The sequence below is a fragment of the Dermacentor andersoni genome, chromosome 3 (assembly GCF_023375885.2).
Source record: "Dermacentor andersoni chromosome 3, qqDerAnde1_hic_scaffold, whole genome shotgun sequence".
NCBI classification, from domain to species: Eukaryota; Metazoa; Arthropoda; class Arachnida; order Ixodida; family Ixodidae; genus Dermacentor; species Dermacentor andersoni.
The window spans coordinates 117,220,164-117,239,804 of NC_092816.1; the positions used below are offsets into that span (position 1 = coordinate 117,220,164).

Consider the following 19,641-nt stretch of genomic DNA (forward strand, 5'->3'; position numbering starts at 1 on the left):
GAGTTTCGATACAATAACCAAGTTGCACACAGCTGCTCTCAAACACAAGCGTGTCCACTCCCGCCCCGCTAGGTCGTTTTGTCTTTCACGCTGTCCCGCAGCTCGTCCCAATAGCCATTTGTTTCTCTGTCGTTCTCTATTGGCACACAGAAGAATATTCCAGGGCGCCGCCTACCGCTGAATGCCGTCATTCGGCGGCTTCTCAATCCACGCACCACGCAGAGAGCCTGTGTCTTTGCTTTAGTTAATGACAGCCCATGCATTCTGAAAAAAAAAAGGGAGATTCTTGCGGGTTTTATCGCCTGCTCCACGCTTTCGTGATTGTCCCAATTGCCCCGTCATCTGCGTTTGCAAATAGCTTCGCTTCACTAAAATGTCATGTAGACAGCCGTACATGTTCATCGTCCAGAATTTTCAGGCAGTAATGCTCTACGTAGAGCGCAAACAACAACTGGGCAGGCAGCTATAGGCATCCCTGCAGGCCACGGACGCATGCCTAGGAAGGCGGAATAAAACGCCCTTAGAATTTCCGTCGTGCAAGCCAGCACTTCGAGATGGTAGGCATGTTAGCCCGCGTCGAATAGCAGCAATTTACTTTTAAATAATTGACAGTTACACCCAAAGGAAGAAACTTTATCGAAAATGGGTTAAACCAGATTTCTCCCCGAAGTTTGTACTTTCGTAAAGGGCAACAAATGCCAGTGTTACAAAACTAATGAACGCGGCTCATTTTGTGTGAGCAAGTGGGCAAGATACAGGGTGATCATTTCTAAGTTTTATGGAATTCTGAAAGTCGCCTATTGCAGGTAGTGTAATTCTTGTCCTTGAGCTGGATTATTCGAATAAGCGGACATTACAAGCACGAGAAATCGTAACACATCCTCAACTGATTAACAGTTCATTTATTAACGCAAATAATTTACGGCACATATTGTTATTTACAAGTTGTAGCTGGCGAGCTTGCAAGACGTATCCACTTAAAAAAATTAAATTATGGGGTTTTACGTGCCAAAACCACTTTTTGATTAAGAGGCACGCTGTAGTGGAGGACTCCGGAAATTTTTGACCACCTGGGGTTCTTTAACGCGCACCTAAATCTAAGCACACGGGTGTTATCGCATTTCGCCCCCATCGAAATGCGGCCGCCGTGGCCGGGATTCGATCCCGCGACCTCGTGCTCAGCATCCCAACACCATAGCCACTGAGCAGCCTATACAGAGTGTCCCACATAACTTGAGCCATTAATTTTGATATTACTTGAACGAGGAATCAGAATACCACATGAAAGCAATAAAAATTATAGTTAAGCTTAATTGCTGCGCACTACGCATCAATTTCGAGTATTAGTCGCCAAGTTCGCAACGCGTGTCGACTTGGAACGAATTTCGAAGAGGACACGAGTTTCAAGATATTCATTCCAAAAGTGCGCGGATAAATATTATAGCGTTCTAGTTATTTGCAGTAATATCAACTAAACAAGCTCATTTTCATATATGTGCAAGAACGCCTCGCCACGTATGGTCCACATGCATATCGAAAATTGCGGGAGGATGTCATGTACAAAACTACAGCTTTTGAGGAGTATATAGTAAGGAAGCTGAATATTTATTTCTACACTCAGTATTTGTGAAAAGAACAATATAAAAGACGCTTTGCGCTGCCTTTTTGTTGCACTGAAAATAAAAGATTTAGTAACCCTATAGTGGTGACGGCTGTACTCCTGACATAACATCGATAGCAAGAAGATAAATATTGTAAGGTAACGAGAACCGCCACAGGTTCGGAAAATGTAGAGCGCCGTTAGCTAAAGAGTGAATGATGACAGCATGTTGTCCTGGACACACTGGATCATATCAGACAGAAAAGTAGAGGACAAGTTGCAGCACACACAATACTGTAGAATCTAGGCAAATAGTAATCGCTTAAAAGAAGTTACCGCTTAAACGGAACAACCTTATGATTGGTTGGTTTTGCATTCATCAGCATGATATGCCTATTTTTTATGTCCACTGGATGGCGCGCATACAGTGCGCGAAGCCTCCGCGGCTGAGTGATCATCATCAGCCTATTTTATGTGCACTGCAGGACGAAGGCGAACTTCAATTACCCCTATCTTGCGCTAGCTGATTACAACTTGCACCTGCAAATTTCCTAATTTCATCCCCCAACCTAATTTTCTGCCGTCCTCGACTGTGCCTCCCTTCCGTTGGCATCCATTCTGTAACTCTAAAATGGTACACCGATTATTACACCTGCCCATTACATGACAAGCCCAGCGCCAATGTTATTAATCTCCAGTTTTCTCTCCGATCCATACTGCTCTCTCCCTGTCTCTTAACACTACGCCTAAAATTTTTTCTTTTCATTGCCCTTTGCGCGGTCCTTAACTTGCTCTAGAGCTTCTTTGTTAATCCACATGTTCTCCCATGTGTTAGCACAGGCAGAATGCAATTATTGGACACTTTTCAACGAGAGTAGTAAACTCCCAGTCAGAATTGGGTAACGTCCGCCGTATGCACTCCAACCCATTTTTATTTTTCTGTAAGTTACGTTTTCGTGATCAAGATGAAAAACATGATCATGAGAAGGTTTCTTTTTTTCATTAAGGCAATGCAAAAAATAAAGAATTTCGTTAAAGGAAACAACATTCTTTTCTAACTCAAGTTGTAGTTTTGCCCTGAAGGCGAAGCACTGATAAAGATAGCAAAGTATTAAGCGACTACACGAAGCAAAGTTCATAGTTTTATCGGCCATATAAATTACTTCAAACATTCTGTTACTAAATAAATTAACGAGCATTGTGTCACGCTGGCACGGGCAAACATGAACAGGTCACACTCGATGACCGCGAAAACATGTTGTCCCAACGCTGGTGTGCTGAAGAGTGGCAGCAGCGGTGAGCGATTTCCCCTTCTTGCTTCCTGTCACTTCAACTTGAACTAGGCGGGCGATAAAACGCACACTGAGCCATCAGCCATCTCGGCTCGCCGAATCTTTGCGCCCGCCTTAAATTACTGCCAAGATAGGGAGTGCGTGGCTGAGCTCAGCCACGCCATACGCAGCCGGACTACAGAAGAGACGTGCCCTAACCTGCTCCCGCCACTGCCCTACACTGTAAAGTAATTTACACCCTTAAAGTGAAAAAGGGTGTAAATGCGTCCAACTCACACCCTTGGATGTGATACATGTATAACGGACACCCTTAGGGCTTGAGTTAGACACACTTGCAGCCTTTTTTCACTGTTAAAGGTGTAAATTATTTTACAGCGTACTGCACGCTCACCTCCCCACTCCTTGACTTGCGCGCGCGAGAAGACAGCGCCCATCAAGCAACCATTGTTGTCGGCTCACCCTCACATGCATTCCCTCCCACTTACAGCATACGGCAAGAGGTGTTATCACACTTGGACTATACAGTACCTTACGGCGACGCCGACGACGAGGTTGCTTAGAATTACCGATGGCGCACAGAAACGCCAGCAGAATGCGCTCACGCTAGAGACGAAGATCGAAGTTATTGACGACTTCGAAAGTGATTGCTTCCATAAAACAGCTTTCTTTTTTCGACCAAATGACCCTTCTGTTGTAATTATATTTTGGGCTGCTCGCTCTAGTCAGCGGCTGCGTGGAAGTAGAAAAATTGTAAGAAGGAGGTTGGCAATCAGATCTTCTACAGCTATTATCTGTTGTCTCTTGACGATCACGTTAGGCCGATACATTAGGCCTCAATCGAATTGCTCGATCTTTCTCTTTCTTTCCTCCATGACCGAAATACGCACATCGTTGAATGTTAGGAAAAATAAACCTCACCCCATTCGCAAGGACGAAAAAACGACAGATTAAGGGCGATATAAAGCAGCGCATGAGAAAGAATGCGAGATGTGGAATGGTTGTGTGCGACAGCGAGTATTTCAAAGAAGGAGGCTTCCTTCGGGGTCTCCTTGGTTAGTGTTATTGAATGTTGCGCTGCATTCAGTGTTTCTCAGGCACGTAGCCAGTTTTTTTTTTTTTTCGGGGGAGAGTGGGAAGCATTAAATGGTGCGAACTATGTGCGCGCACGCACGCGCACGCACGCGCACGCACGCGTGAAGAACCACTCACACTCAATGTCGTGTACTTCACATTACTGTCAGCTGGAGTAACTGTTGTAACGAAAGCGGGAGATATTTACACCCTCGCCCTACGAATCAACTGGCGCTGCGCCATGCTATCTGCTTCCGATAGCACTTCCGAGATACTGCGTGCAAGAGAACCATCAACTGGTGTTGAACTTGAGTGTGCTGCAGGCAGCGTGCACTGCACTGAAATCGAGGACGAAAGTGCTGCACTGCCTGAACTATATTGCAGTAAGTGCGCCAAATCGAAGATATAGTATTTTGAGGAGTGAGAGAATTTTTGTGTACAGGTCTGTCACATTTATGAAGAGCGTCCGTCGCACAGCGTTGTTGCTCTTCTTATACATGGCCTGCCATTTTAAATGCCTTCCAGAACTTCCACTCCTTTTCTAGCATAGGGACATTTGCCGTTCTGAATTTTGGCGTAAAATTCCAAAGGCGGGCTGCAAAGAACTGAAGTTATACCGGTGTCACAGGTACATTTACGATCGCGATCGGGGCCGATCCAGATTTAGCTTGATTCGGATCAAGTGTTGCTACACGCTCATTTGCGATCGCGACCTTGCGGGATCCGGATCCGGGCAATCGCGATCCATGAATCACGGTCAGGGCTCTTGACGGCGATCGCAGGCTGACGTCTGCGCCCTCTAGCGCAGCATTCTGAAAAAGCTAAAAACAAAGTGAAGACAGCTCAATAAAAAAAAAAAAAACGTTTAAATAACATTTTTTTCTCAGTAATTGTAAGCTGTACAAATTTAGCCACATTTTGCAAATCTAGATTTGTAGCCAAGGCATTATGCAGCTTTGAAAGTTGCCGACTATCGGCAGACGATAATAACTCGATCCGAATAGTTGAATCATGCAGAATGGGCCTTTGTTGGTCACGATCAAGGAAACCTATCCGGATCGGCTGTGATTGCGATCAGAAGTGTAGGTGTGACACCGGTAGTACAATTGGCGTCTTGCCTTGTTAGAACAAAGAGCAAGCCCTGCAGTTTTCCAATGACTTGCAAAGTGGCGCTCGAGAACGACTCTCAGATTGTTCTTGTACGAAATCATGGTTCGCCTGTAGTGCTCTTCAACAGAACTAGAACAACTGGCCTGGTAATTCTGTGTGGCAACCAGCCACCCATAACACTTCGCAGTTCACATCGAACTCGGTCGCACAGCGCGGACCCAAAACGAAACTGTTTAACTTGTTTGAAAGAGAAAAAAAAACCTACTAAACGGGCACATCACCTAGATATGCCTGCTTATCTATGCTGGGGAAATTAGTTTCCTTGCGCGCGAGCAGGTGTATATCTCTTGCAGGAGAGAAATAGGTGCGTCACAGTTTGTACTCGTATACTCCTCTCACTCGCGAAAATGGGCTAAGAGCTTCATTGCGGAAAGAACGGGATGGGGTGCTTCTTTACCCCCCCCCCCCCCCCTTCCGTTCATCCTGCGCATCTTTCCTGAATAGGTGGCCATGGTGTTTCTACTTCCATTTTTTTGTGAGCTAATCATAAGATAACAAGAACTGAAGCCCGCGCAAATATTGCCGATGAAGAAAAACGTTATGCCTTCAAAAAAGGACACCTTTGTTGGGAGTTCCGCAACAAAAAGAGGCCTCAAATTGTGAGACCATGTGAAACCTTCAGTAATCCGATACCTTTAATGTTACCTTCAGTGTTGTGTCATGCCAGGGGACAGCCTCGCGAGGGTAACTTTAGCTGCGAACGTTTGTCCTCCTTGGGCGCGTTCCAGCGGATCGAGCGTTGGTGAAGAAAGGCGTTAACACGTGACTAACGTGCTGTGGCCTGCATTTTCCGTCCTTGTGAGAAACAAGGGGGAGAGAACCAGGGCAGTGTGCCGACAGAAGCTACGCATAAAAGAGCTTCCCACAACATCGTATAAAGGTGTATTCCACACATCGACACGTGCTGTGGTTTCCTGCCATGTCGAAACATGGGTAACGGCAGTGTGGCTCGGCGTTTCCGAGATAAGCGATGGATAAAGGGGGTCGTATGCTGCCTGACGGCCACGACGGACCAAGCGACGCACATGTGCATAGCTAGCAGACAACGTGCGTCGTGCATTGTATACGCGCACCGTAAAGCCATCAACGGACGTCACACGATAAGGTGTACGTCCACTGGTATAGTGAGTGAGTGACGTACCGCATTTATGATAGTATAACTCAACTCTTGTTAACACGTATCAGAAAGAACTAGGTCGAGTGACATGCGCGTGAGTTTATGCATGAAGTACTCGGTGGTCATTTTTTTTTGTGTGTGTATAGGATGCTCAGCTGACCGATCGGTCAAACCCTTATACTAAAGGAACAACCTAAATTCTTACTAAGCCACGTTTTCACGAGCGAAGCCGCACAGCGCGCTATACAAGTGAAACGATGGCTCTTTCCATTCTTCAATCTGTTTCATTCTTCAGTTATGTAGTTTGCGCGCGCACGCACAGCTAAAATGAATATAACTTACCACTACAATAATAGCTATGTGTTCTCTCTGCTTAAACTGCGCCACCAGATAGCGCGATCGTGCCGGCTACTAGTTCAGTGCGACGCCAACCGGCAGCTAGTGCAGTGCATATGCAAGGACGTGGGGCGGATGGCAAGCGGCAAGGAGCTGCTAATAGTGGGAAACTTCAATGGTCATCTCGCAGAACTATATGGGTACGCAGATGCCAATGGCAAGCTCCTCCAACAACTAGTGGAACGACTGCGTGTGGAAATTACTAAAATTGGCCCACGGTGCGAAGGGCAGTTTACATAGTGGGCGCGGGGACGGCGGGTGACAGGTATTACGTTTTGTCGTCACAAGGCCTCGCCACATTCCTCGAACGCCTCAACATAGATGAGGAGGGCAAGCACAGCATTGGAAACAACCGCTGCCGTCTGCGTACGGACTTCACCCACATACAGCTGCCGACATGGAGGGACAAACATTCCAAGGGGGAGGGGGGGATTTTCTAAGTGTCTACCTAGTGCACATGTTCATTACGTCTGCTGTTAAAGTGCTGAGTGGCTGGGTACGCCTGCATTCCCCTGAAGTGCACCCCAGCGCAGCCAATCAGAACTTCAACAGCAGACGAAATGAACATGTCCACTAGGTGGACACTTACAGAATACCTCCCCAGCTGTGTCAGACACCTGCAGCACCGAGCAATCGCGACGATGGCCGCGGAATTTGAGTCAAGCAAACACGGCGCATGGCCACGGCATACTGGGGTTTTGTGTCGCCACTGGAATAATACGTCGACCCATGCTGTGCTGCACCAAATGGCGCCATCATAGGAAATCATGGTGGTACAAAGAAATAGCGGAGTTATGGCAAGCGAGGAGACAGGCAAACCGAGAACATTGTCGTATGGTCAGAACAGCAAACTCGGAGGCCTGTGCAGCCACGTGGAAACGCTACTTGGAGCTCAAGCATTAGGGTAGCCAAAACGTGCAGAGGTCAACATGCTACAACTCCGAAATTTACGAGCAGGAGGAGGATTTACGGCACAGAAATTCTGGCGCTACGTGCGTTCATTGGACAGAGGCGATCAGTCCTTCCCGCCGTTAGTGGATGGTGCAACAGGCCACGTCGTCACTGGCGTCAAAGAGACTGCAACCTAGAGGCGCGCGCGCTCGAAGGACCGTCACACCAAATGACCTATACTTCGATTCCCCTCGTATCAGGGCCACATACCTACGAAAACAACATGTGCGGACCAAGAAATGGCAGTTCAGCCATATCACAATCGACCGGGCGATTTCTTGTATTCGAGCTCAGTCAGCATCGGGACCCGACCACTTTCCTGCGCAGCTGCTGAAGAATCTTGGCCCAGATTCGAAAGAACTGACTACTTTTCACAGAGATTATTGATGGGGCGGAAATACCCAAGGACTGGCGACACGGTATCCTTGATAACCAAACGTTGAGGGATAAAGCGTAACCTAAACGACTACTGAGTCATAACAGTGACCTATGCGTTTTACCGCGCCTTCACGCAAGCGCTAAAGGAATGAACTGGCGGATGGGCAGAGAATGAGCGTCTTTCCACCGAGATGCAAAATGGCTTCCGCTGAGAGAGGCACATAGAGGACAACATCTTTGTCGTTCCTCAGTGTGCAGAGCTAGCGCGTAAGGAAGGCCGCTTTATAATCTGCCGTGCGCTGGGCACTGAAAATGCCTATGACAGTGTACTCCACTGTGCACTATTTGCAAGCTTAGCGGCCTTGGGCTTGCCAGTGGCTCTGCTATCAACCTTTCAGCGAATGTATCTGGAGAACACGGTCGCGGCGAAGTTGGGAACCGTGGAAACGAAGTGCATCAAAGTATGCAAAGGTCCTCGCGTAAGGGATGTCCTTTATCGCCAATCCAATATCTGTCGCGCGTGTCAGGAGAAGAGAAAACACTTACAATCAGCTAGGGGCTATGGCCTGAAGTACAGCACAACGGGAATCGATGAAAACATACGCATCCCAGGGTTGGCCTATGCAAATGACCTCGTGTTGATGGTGGATGATCTACACAATTTGCAAGCACTTTGACATCTGTGCCAGTGAAATGTCCAAGTTGGGCCTCCACTTCAATGTGCGCAAGACCACAATTATGCAGGGTACGGGCCAGGTGGAGGATGGTGTGGCCCTGCGATTGTGCAGAGGTATTCCGCATCGACTCATCCATCAAGTACTTAGGCGTACACTTTTCCACGGATAGTTAAATGTATAGAGTACGCGAGGAGATGATAGCTCAAACTGTCCTGTCCCAGAACATATTACGACGTAGATGCCTGTGGGGCTGTAACCGCTATGTTATGATCTTAGACCTGTGGAAAATCGTCCATGTCCTTGCGTTAGCCTTCGCGAATCCAGTGGTATGCATGTCAGCAAAATATCGGGATCAACTAGAACGCCAACAACCGGAAGTAGGCCGCACTGCTGTGGATTGCCATGGAGCTGTCTCCAACGAAGCAGTGCAGGGTGACCTAGGTTGGTCAAACTTGAAGCACGAGAAGCGGCCAGCAAGCTGTCATTATATAATCGCCTACGACGCATGACCGGGGACAGATGCGCAAGACACGTGTTTGAATACCTGCAGGCGGCGTGCCTCCGCACTCAGTGGGTCAGGTGCGTGTACTTACTGGAGAATAAGTACGGCCTCCTCCGGAGTCCATGAATTAAGTGGATTCGGCCATGGCATATGTAGAGGCAGTGCTCCGCACAGTGCACGAAAAAGGAAACGCAATGTGGCACCAGGCGCTCACCCAAAAGAACACCCTGGGGATTTGCCGCAACCGCGAGTGTCGGAAGCTCGCTGCTTTTCGAGGTGAGAGCAGGAGCACTAAGCACACTGGTGCGACAGAGCATTAGACGAAGGGGAGCGTGTGGGAACGCTGAAGGGACAATTGAGCGCATGGTGCTACAATGTGATTACATCAGTATAAACCATCTTGGGACTTTTCTGCCAGGAGCACTCAGCTTTTATGAAGCCTCAGGGCGGGTACAGTCAACGACAATCGCAGTGACGAAGCGATGCCTCGAACACTAGAAATAGGTGGCTACGAGACGCCAAGAAACAGCCACCAGTTATCACCAGTCAGCAACAGGCATCGGATTCTTTGCTGTGGCAATGGTCTATTTTTCCCTCTGTCTTCCCTTTTTATTGCATGTTCCTTCTTTTGCCTTTCTCCTTTTCTGCTCGTTTGCCCCTCTTTTATTCACCTTATTGCTAGGATGTAACTAGCTCGTCCACCCGATACAAAGGGAAAAGCATCATGTGGTCCCCTAGTAATGAAAAACATGTACAGTACACCTGACTAAAGAACGCAGGCTTGGCGACTGTCACCACCACGTTTCGAAGGGGACGCCGATGAGTCGATCATTATCATCTATTAAGCACATGACTAAATATCACGTTAAAATCAAAGTGAGACAATCTACTACGTGGTGGCCATGGAAACAAAACCGGCTACGTGTAACTATACCTAAGAGGGAAAAAAGAACTCACGAAAGGAACAATTTATGTCAACTCAGAGAAACTTTACTTGTCGAAGTGAGATCAGGGTGCCTTAGAACGCGTAGTTATTAAAGGAGGTACACCGAGGAAGAAGCACGTGCTTTCTGGGGTAAACCTAGGGAAACGGTGGAACATGTTTTATTATAATGTGAAGATATCTACCCGGCTGTCGGCTTAGGCTTCACTGGCCTCCTTGAAGCCCTTAGTTTCAGGGATAGCAGGGTGAGAATAAACGTGTCTAACAGCTATTAGCAAAATGCCATTGGAGGTTTGGTAGCAGAAAACTTACGGAGACCACAAACAACGGGGGCGTACAAGAACGATGTTGCATATTATGGCTCAGCAAGTTTGATGCCGAGAATTTGTAAACGAAATTAAGATAGGTAAGACATTTGGCAAATTAAGAAAAGGAGTTTGGTGGCCCAACCCACGGCAACGTTTCAAATGAGACGCTCATGTATTCCAAACATTCTTCCATCCTCACGTTTATGTCAGCAGTCGCCCGCCGGCATTCTACAAAGGGCACAACACCCAAGGACAGGCTAAACTTACCCATAGTATCCGGCGTACTCGTTCAGCCAATCGGTTTACTTTCGCAGAGAGCAACGGCCAAAGAGCAAGAGAGAGGGACGCGCGTTTAGGTAGAAGTGCAGAAGAAGGTAGCACGCATGTCGGATGATTCTTTGTGCGTTTGCCCCTGTTATCTGTTTCCCTATGACGTAGCGCTGATGTTAAAGCCGTGGCTCATGTTAGCCAATCGTGACCACTCTCGTATGAATCATCGTGCACTGCGCGTCCCTCCGCTTCGCAGCGTGGCCAGCTCGAACTCGAACGTCGTCAAGAACCTCCTGTGCCGTAAAGTTGTTTTTCTAGTCGCGTGTTATTGCTAAACGTGGTACACAGCTTCAAGCTCGTTATAGTGTCATTCACTACCCGGGTGTATAAAGTAAGATACAATATTCACTCTGCTCGAAATTTGGAAACATCATCTGACATGTACTATCCTATACTCTACCTCACCAGCTCCATGTCGTGCGGCTGAAGTTATGGGTATCATCAGTAAACCGCGAAAGAAAAAGACATTTTTCAATGTCCACCTGTCATCGCCCTCGAAGCGACGCCGACTCAATGGAAGCTTAACGGAAGGTTTAGTTGCACAAAGAGAACGAGACCTCAGTTCGCTCGGGAAACATGCAGGTCGGCTCTCGTTCCGTTAATGGTTCTCACGTTAAAAATTGCGCTGCGTGGATGGGGGCGCTTTCTTCCATTTCCCCATCCTCTGCGGAGTACATGAGAGTGCGCGACAGTGGCTACGCGAGTTTCGTTGCGAGCTTAAGGGGGAGAAGTTAGCTGGAAACGTAATTACAAAAGTTGTTTAGCCAACAAAAGGAAACGAAAACGTACATGAAGCAAGTATCTAAATTACCACGTGCAACAATTGCTTTCTTTTTTTTCGTAGTGTATAACGCCTTTTCGCTCTAATAGCGCATGTTGTCAAAGGGTGACGACGCTCGTGTCAGATGCGCACGCTGTACGTGCTAAAGCATTATTTCGTTATTTATACAGCAGGAAGTGCGAATTCTAGCGTTAGTTTTCAATGCGCTAGCATTGGGAAAGTGAAAGAGTGAAAAAAAGTGCGTGTGTCAAGTGAGGGAAGCCGGTTATATGGTAGAGGTAAAGCGGGGACGGGATTACGTAGAAAGGCGTGTGCATATAAAGGCATGCAAGGCGATTTCCGGTTCGAGTGCCATCTGCTGCCCTGTTCCGCTTCAGCAGTGTCCCTTGCCGCTACTACGCCGCTCACCCGCCGTGAGGCCGACGCTCGCGCAATATTAATTTTTGGGGAGGCCAGCTGTTATAAACAGTTCAATTTTCCGCTATCCAAAAATACAAATTTCACGTTTTGTTACGCGATGGCTCTCTGCCATTATACAAGCCTGCTAGAACGAAGCGGCCAAGGGACTTTTATTGCGCAGTCGTTAGTTTCTGCGATAGACTGCGTATGTTTTGCACACATTGCCTTTGTGTATGCGCTCGTTGAGACGTCTGCAGACCTAAACGGAATGTGACAAAAGGGAATTTGGCAAACAGTACAACGCTGCGCAATCTAGAAATGCGCGAACGTGCCTCGTGCTGCTGCAGCAATGCTCTTCCATGCACTTCCGTCCTGTGCCCGTAGCTATACTGCTTCTCTTGCAAAGAAATTCCTGCTTCGAAGGAGCAGAAAGCACTGATAACTTAGCGTCGCATTCATAACGTCGCATTCAAAGCAAACATAGCGTCGCATTCAAAGCACTCAAAACTAAGTGTCGCAGTTTCTTTTTTTTTTTTTTTTTTGTTAACAGATGGCTTCACGCGAGTGATGTAGATATATGCGTTCTTCGTGGTGGCCATTAGGTGTCTTATGTAAAAAAAAAAAAAAAAAGGCGGGGGGCCTTCCAAAAGTTAGGTTCCTTTAAACGCTGTTATTTCTTGATTTCTCGACGTCATCCCCAACTTTTGCATTGGCGGCTTATTCAAATCAAATTCTGCGGTTTTATTCGCAAAAAAAAAAAAAAAAACACTATTTGATTACGAGGCCCACCGTAGCGTGGGTCTCCGGATTCATTTTGACCACCAGTGCATCCTTAACGTGCCCTCAATGCACTGGACACGGGCGTTTTTGCATTTCGTCCCCATCGTAATTTCGCCCCCGAAATTTGATCCCGCGATCTCTTGCTTAGCACGCAACACAATAGCCGCTAAGCCACCGCGGCGGGTCATTCACGAATTATGTATTTGATAAGTTAATTGAAGTTAGTTAATTATATTTTAATTATTCTCAGAGAAAGAAAAAATTGGCCAACGATTACGCTTCACGATTACGCTTCTTGGTAATGCGATCTTTGAGCGCAGCTGCTGCCTTATTTCAACAACAGGCAACCGCATACAGAGCATGCACTGCCTAACGGAGGCGGTTCTGCGTTTCGGATTGGGCAGCACAGACCGCCATCCACCGCTACGGAGCCGACGCTCCGGCAACGCACCATGTACAGTGGGTCACCGCCGCGGAGAGGGGGGGAGGGGAGATTAGCAATTATTATTTCATGTTTCGTCTGAGGTTGGATGAGGAAACGGGTGGAGAAAACTACAATACAGAAAACTACCATACTAGAAATGAGGACTAGTGGGAAACTAAAACATTTCGGACAAGATATGGTCTACAAACGTTAGAACACCGGCTTCCACGACTTCTTAATGAGCTATTGAGACGGGATGCAACACCCCAATGTGTCACATTTCGGACACTCTTGGCCGACTTTCCTTCCTAAACTTTTTTGGGTTATTTGTTTATGTAACGAAAGCCCAATCGCTTTACAGAATTATGGTGTTATTCGATATTCCTATGTTTTTCTGTTAAAGTGTCTTTACCATGTGTGTATGGCTTAATTCATCTTTTTTAAATTTACGTGCCAGATGCAGCCTTTATGTAACATGTTTATATGTTGTTCTGTAGTGCAATGTGACCGCCGTGGGCAGTGTTTCTTCTTGTGTATCTTCTTTTTATGTCACTTTGTATGCTATATACTGCCAAAAAAGGGGGGCCGTTGCTCTTTCAAGCTGTTGAAAGACAGCTTTTACTTCGGTCCCCCTGCATCATGTATGACGTGATGGTTAAATAAAATTATTATTAACAGGGGTATTGAGTAGAAGTCACACACTCATTCACTCGTAGATAGGCCTCAATGTGGCCGCACAAGGTAGGGGGGGGGGGCATTGCAGTAATGGGGCGAAACGCTATAACTGCCTTTCGAGTGACCACAACGACACTGCGCCAGGTACGGGGAGGCATAGGGCAGGAGTGGAGGCGGGAGAAGGGCGGCCAGGCGCAAGCACTGCCAGTTGCGACAAATGCCACTGAGGAACCCGCCTCGCAAACGGGAAAGCGAGAGACACCGCTGAGAGCCGTACAGCCACGTGACGCGGAGACGGAGGAGCGGAGAGCCATGGATCACGCGCGAGGCGGCAGGAAGCGCCCGCCGCCGGCACCGTGGCCATGCCGCGACAGCGGGAGACGGGACCGCGAGGGCGGAGTGGACGGTAGCGGCGAGAGTCACCGCAACAGCGCTGCGCGAAGGAAGGAGGCGAGAGGATAGGCGAGAACACGTGATCCGGCTTTATGGTCAAAGGGAGAGCAAGACTCGAGCCGCGCGCAAGAGATGGCAGCAGGAGCGCGCACGGATGATGACCTTGGTTACGGCGAGGCCGATGACACGAAACGCAGGAACGGGCGCCAAAGAGCTGCGGTCTAAAAAATAACTCATGGCATATAGCATGAACAATGCCCGCCAACATTCAGCGATAGCCATTCGCGTAAAATAGTTTTTTTCATTCTTGGCGACATTTAGAACGATTGAGCGGATACTAGTTGTGAACTATACGAACGTAATAGGGACTCGTGTACCATGCAAGGCCCGTGGATTTTGATAGACCTTGCACATGTGTACTATAGTACAATATTTACCTGAAAAGAAAGTGTGGATGGTTGAGTCATATTAAGCTTATTAGCACTTAAAGGAAATCAGCGCCCAAGCATTCCGCACAGATGGTTAACCAGCAACGTTGAAAGGTGCGCCCCGGTGTTTATCACTGGGTTTCATTAAACGAAGGCTTTGTGGACTGACGGATCCTCGGTACGCAGTTGCTGCTTGCGCTCGGCAGCACGAGCCTCTTCCTGTGCCCGGGCTACAGCATCGGCACGGCGTAGACGAGCTCGTTCTCGGTTCAGCTCACGGCGTTGCTGATCGAAAGATGCCTGCTCCTCAGGAGTACGTACGACGCGTGGCCTACACGTTTCGGTGCCGGAGAGAAACTGCTGCGCGCGCGCTCAGCTGCAACGGAGAGGAATGACGTCACTACTGGCGCAGCTAATCCAACACCACCTAGATATCACAAGGCCTTTTTACTACGTACCATGAAGTGATGTTACCTGGCCCGACTACCATAGAATCTAATGGGGATGCTCCCGAGTAGGCAACAGTGATCTTGAAGTCACCGCTTTCATGACGACAGCCTTGTCAATTCAAATTTCGGGCCTGGCAGTTTGACGCCATGGAACGGAGTAAACAGGCCTTGTGCTGTCTAGGTGTTGTTGGCTAATTGCGCGCATCTCTCTTTTCGCGCATGCGTATGGGGTTGCGCCGGAAGAGCTTTCGGCGTACAGGCGAGTCAGATAGCCATAAACAGCTTCGCTGTAAAAGAACGGGACTTCAAATGCGCTATAACCGGAAACTAAACATTCATCTGCATTCCATTTCGCGGCTATGTTCTCAGGAAAATATGTGAGCTGCTCTTAGGAACATTCGTCCTCCGCTCGCAAAGACAAAACTTCTCGTTTCCTTTATCGTACCTCACCATAATTCGAGAGCGAAAAAAAATCATGATTTCTCTAATCTATGACCGAACCAACTTAATCTGAGACTATTACATGCACGACAATTGTCACCTGAGTTCAACAAAACACAGGAAAACCAACTGACAAACGATACAGCGTACCGCAATAACGGCCAAGCATAACAACCGCTCGAGACAACTCAGTATCATGAAAAACCATCGACCCAAACTTTAAACACTTATCAAACAACCGCGTAACGCACTGCGAGGTTTTGCAGAATGGCAGGCCCAGCTGTGTCCTTTTATTTTTATCTGTTATGCGGTTACCTTTGTCCTTGTAAAAGCCGCTGGGCAAGCTGGCTGTTAATATTCTATTTTGGCGTTGCCTGGCATGCTGTATTTGTATAAGCAGTCCGGAGACGAGAAGGAGGGAAGCACTAGCAAAAGGCCTGTCGTGGAGAGGGTGAATAGCGGAGGCAAGAGAGCAGGCGGCATGCCGCGCGCGCTGAGGTTGACCGAGTTGGCAAGCGCATGGCAAGAGTCAGGTTCGGTTATCCTGTACATCTTACTCCGCGCACTACTGCAACAGGAATGCGCACAGAAAAGAACACGCATGCATAGAGTGCCGAGAGCAGAATACGCCGAGTACAGTCTTGGCTATATTCAAGACCAGGTGCGCGCCTTAAGCTGCGTGCATTACACTGCGGCAAGTTGAGCGATAAGGAGCACTGTAGAAGCTTGGGCAACTTGGTGTGACATTCTTTTTCAACAGCGCACAGGACAAGGTCGAGACGATCGAGTGCAGATACACAGCACTGTGTATGCACACTCAATATTAGGAGCACCTTATATACGATGCTATACGGTCATGTCGGTGCTTTACTGCGGAACGATTACTTGAAGTGGAGGACTTCCACACGAATACGTAAGTACGCGCATGCAGTTTTTTTTTTTCGAACAAGATCGCGTGAGTGTTGACCACACTGCGTGTCAGCGGCGTTCTAGCGGCGAGCATTCCTGAAGCGTATGCAGCACAGCAGATGGCATAGGAACTGGAAGCCATCTAACACGCGCGTATATAATTGAGAGTTTCAGCTTAGGAGGACGCAAGCATTGGGGCCCCTTAGCCTTTGGAGCCACGGTACTGCAAGGCGGGTCTAGCCTTGCATACGAAGCCAGTAATTGGTTCGTCTCTTTCAGGCTATATATAGTTTGTCATACCACTGAAAGACCACTGTCGCCTTGTTAGAAACGTGCTATATTAGGGGGCCCCTTGGGGCCCGGCCGCTAGCGCTAGTGGCCATGGTGTTGCGCATGCGCAGTACCGTTGCCCCAAGCGGGTGAGAGGTGTTACGGTGTTCTGGAAAGATATATCATTAATAACAAAGCTCGGTGCTCGACGATGCGGGCATTTGAGCATGCATTCGACGTTAGGAGCCCTCACCTACCTTACCTCACCAGCTCTCTAGAAGCAGTGCAGAACCGTGCCCCTAGATTCATGAATACACCGCTAGCGTGTCATAATTAAAAGCCGAATCGGTTGTATCAAGCTTTTCTCTTCGCCGTCGCATTGCGGCATTGTCTCGGTTCCACGTTTTTTTTTTTTTTTTTTTTTTTTTTTTTACAGCTGCCTGGGTCACCCACCCTATATCTCGGCACCTGCAACGCATATTTCATCGTACCGGGCATTAACTTCACGCGTCACGCCCACGTACACGTACACTGTTGCATTTTACTCGCGAGTTCCAGACGCAGCGTCAGAATGGAATGATATTTCTCACCAAGTCGCCGTAAATCCATTAGGTTTCTGAAGAATGTAACCGCTAACTATTTTTTTTTACTGACTGACACCTTGAGCCAATTTAGTAACCCCAACGCTAACGTAAGACACCCTAGAGGGGCCCTTAAGGATATAAAGCAGCATGGTGATGTGACTTACTGCCCATTAGTACCAAAATAGATCAGAATGAAGGTAAGACACGTTCCTACAGACCGTCAGTTATCAAATCATCCTCTGACCCGTCGCCGTCACACACGTACAAAATTAAAATAACGAAAAAACGGTTCGGATCAGCGTTGACGCGCTAGAAATCATTTGCCTCTTATTTGCGAACCACGTTCACAATCTTACTAAAGAGTCTTCCCGCAGCACAGTCGCGGAAGCTTGACGCTGCGGAAACGTTTCTAGTGGGCGTGCGTGCCTTATTTTTATCCTGTTGTCAGTCACTCGCAGTAGGCAGGTGTTAGTCAAAGAGCAACTTTCCGGTATAGCTAAACTATACACTGAAAATAAATGCGCGAAACACATCTTCGTAATAACTACACCTGCACTACACATGCACTAGGCCAAGAAGGAACAAATAGCTGACCTTCGCTGTTTTCGGGGGTGGCCATGTTTCCGTCGCGTGCACCGGTGTCTTGATGGACCGCAGCGTTTTGTCCGTCAGTCTGCATTATAGTTGCTCCAGCGGCGCAGGCAAAAGCGAAGTTCACTCAGGCACCTTTCCGCGGCTTTTCCTAGTTCGTGCCGCCGCAGCTCCACCGTGTGGCTATCGGTAAGAAAGTGTCCACACCGTCCTCCCCCAAAGGGTTCGCTCTTCGAACGGCGCACCACGAAGCAAAACAGTTCGCAGTTGCGCAGCTGCTTGCGTGCGCGTGCGCCGAGCAGCGCATATGTGGCGTCGCCTGCGCTGATATGACGTCGCCTGGTGACGTATAGCCATAGAGAAAGGAATATAACAAGAGCGGACACACGGCGAAAAGTGGTAACAGGAAATACGTCACGCTATAGTATTAACGCCGACTGTTTGGTGCCGCGTGCATAAAAAAAAAGTGAAATGAGATTAACAGAAATTGTTTTTTTTTTTTATTTTTTCCCGGCAAAAGTAAGAATATCTGCGTATAAATTAAACTAAACTTTGCGGCTTACATCCGTTGCTTAGCGACAGGCCAACCGGCGAATGACGAGCCAGATACATGCGTCATTCGTCAGACACGCCGCCGAAGCGAGAGAGACCGGCCGCGCATCTAAGCGTTGGCTCGTTGGTTCACCCGTCTGCCTGTTTTTCCATTTTTGGATTTAGCCTGGTTTGGTGGACTCCAGGCGAATTCTTGCGTTCCTTCTGAACTTCGACATGGCACCGTTGCACTATTAGACTATGGCAAGGCGAGAAATATTGTTCGACAGTCTGCGACGCATTTCAAGCCATTAGGCTTACGGCACGGCACCTAGGCTAGACTTGTGACGCAGTTAAGAAAAGCACCGCGGCCGTCGTGGCGCAGTTAGTTTGAATTAATGATTCGTATTGGGTGATGTTTGCGACGCTTTCTATGAGCCCCAATACTACTTTAACTTATTCGGTAGTTTTTGGGCACGCTAGTCGCACAGGGTACTCTGACCCAGTTTCGCGTGTACTGAATCTTACTGCGACAAGTTTTGGCGCTTTCTCTGGCCCGCAACATTATTGTAACTAATTTCGTTAGTTTCCGGGGTACTTTTGAAGCGCAGTGAGCGCGCCTGGCGCTGTGACGGGATTAGCGAAAAGCAGCTCGGCCGTGGTGCGCAGTTTCGCGCTTTAATGCACGGACTAGACAAGTTCCTGGCGCTTTCGCTGACGCCGAACATTGTTGAAAATTATTTTCGGTACTTTTTTTTTAGTTATGAGGCACGTTCGCCGCGCCTGTCGTGACACAGCGATGAGTAGCTCAGCCGTGGTGACAAAGTTAGTTTGGCGCGTACTGAATCTTACTGCGACAAGTTTGTGACAATTATGACCCCGCAACAATTTAGGCCTTCTTTCGGACTCGCGCTTGTCGAAAACGTGACGAGCAACTGTCAAGTGATAACACGGGGTTGTGTTGCTTGCGCCGGCAGAACGCGCAAAAGATAACGCCAAGGAGCTCAAACGCCAGGAACTATAGTAATCCAAAAATTCCGTCTTCTGAACGGCACCCACGAATTTGTCTTGAGTGCGAGTAGAAGGAATTCTTTGAGCGTCCAGCATGGTCTGGTTGAGAGCCTGTGTTGTGGCCTCCTTCTTGTATTCCTAGCGTACTTTATCGCTTCGGTTCTAGCCAAGTTCTGGAAATGCGCAGTAGCCCGTGTATTCGTGCCATTAAAGTGCAGGAAACAAAGCCCGGGAAGAGGG

General features: G+C 48.1%; 1 protein-coding gene across 2 annotated transcripts in view; it reads right to left on the bottom strand.

Moving 5' to 3' along the window:
- The window catches only part of LOC126539162 (high affinity cationic amino acid transporter 1-like), a 137,623-nt gene extending 119,623 nt beyond the window's left edge, over window positions 1–18,000 (bottom strand). For both annotated transcript variants that reach the window (XM_055074769.1, XM_050185920.1), the window contains exon 1: window positions 17,863–18,000. In XM_055074769.1, coding sequence (XP_054930744.1) covers window positions 17,863–17,947 — 85 coding nt within the window. In that variant the 5' untranslated portion in view covers window positions 17,948–18,000. The remainder of the gene's footprint in view (window positions 1–17,862) is intronic.
- Window positions 18,001–19,641: the final 1,641 nt, after the last annotated feature.